The sequence below is a fragment of the Cystoisospora suis genome (assembly GCF_002600585.1).
Source record: "Cystoisospora suis strain Wien I chromosome Unknown contig_723, whole genome shotgun sequence".
In the NCBI taxonomy this organism is placed as follows: domain Eukaryota; phylum Apicomplexa; class Conoidasida; order Eucoccidiorida; family Sarcocystidae; genus Cystoisospora; species Cystoisospora suis.
This window is the reverse complement of record NW_027153524.1, coordinates 101,954-102,233: the sequence shown is the minus strand read 5'-3', so window position 1 is coordinate 102,233 and position 280 is coordinate 101,954. Positions and strand designations below refer to the sequence as shown.

At 45.0% G+C, this 280-nt stretch overlaps 1 protein-coding gene across 1 annotated transcript; it reads left to right on the top strand.

Annotated features, from left to right (window-relative positions):
- Positions 1-6: 6 nt before the first annotated feature.
- On the top strand, positions 7-280 carry CSUI_001816 (uncharacterized protein; the record flags this gene model as incomplete). Its single annotated transcript, XM_068062019.1, has 1 exon — positions 7-280. A coding segment is annotated over one exon (120 nt), but the record flags the coding sequence as incomplete, so codon positions are not given.

Genomic DNA, 280 nt, shown 5'->3' with positions numbered 1-280 from the left:
AGAAAAAGCAAAGGAGCTGCTAAGAAGAGGAAGGACGAGAAGGGGGGAAGGGAAAGAAAGGAAAGAGGTCGTTGTCGTTCCTTTTGGATGATGGATCACATTATCAAACCTACAAAGGAACAGTAGTAGGGCTTTCATTCTTCACGTAGCCGCTTCCTTTCTCTCTTGGGCGGCATAAAATGACGAATTATAGCAAGAATACAAACAAGCGACAAGGAGATGCTGTGATGTCCTTGTTCCTGCACCGCCCTCTGTGACTTGACTTTGAGAAGAGTGTTTT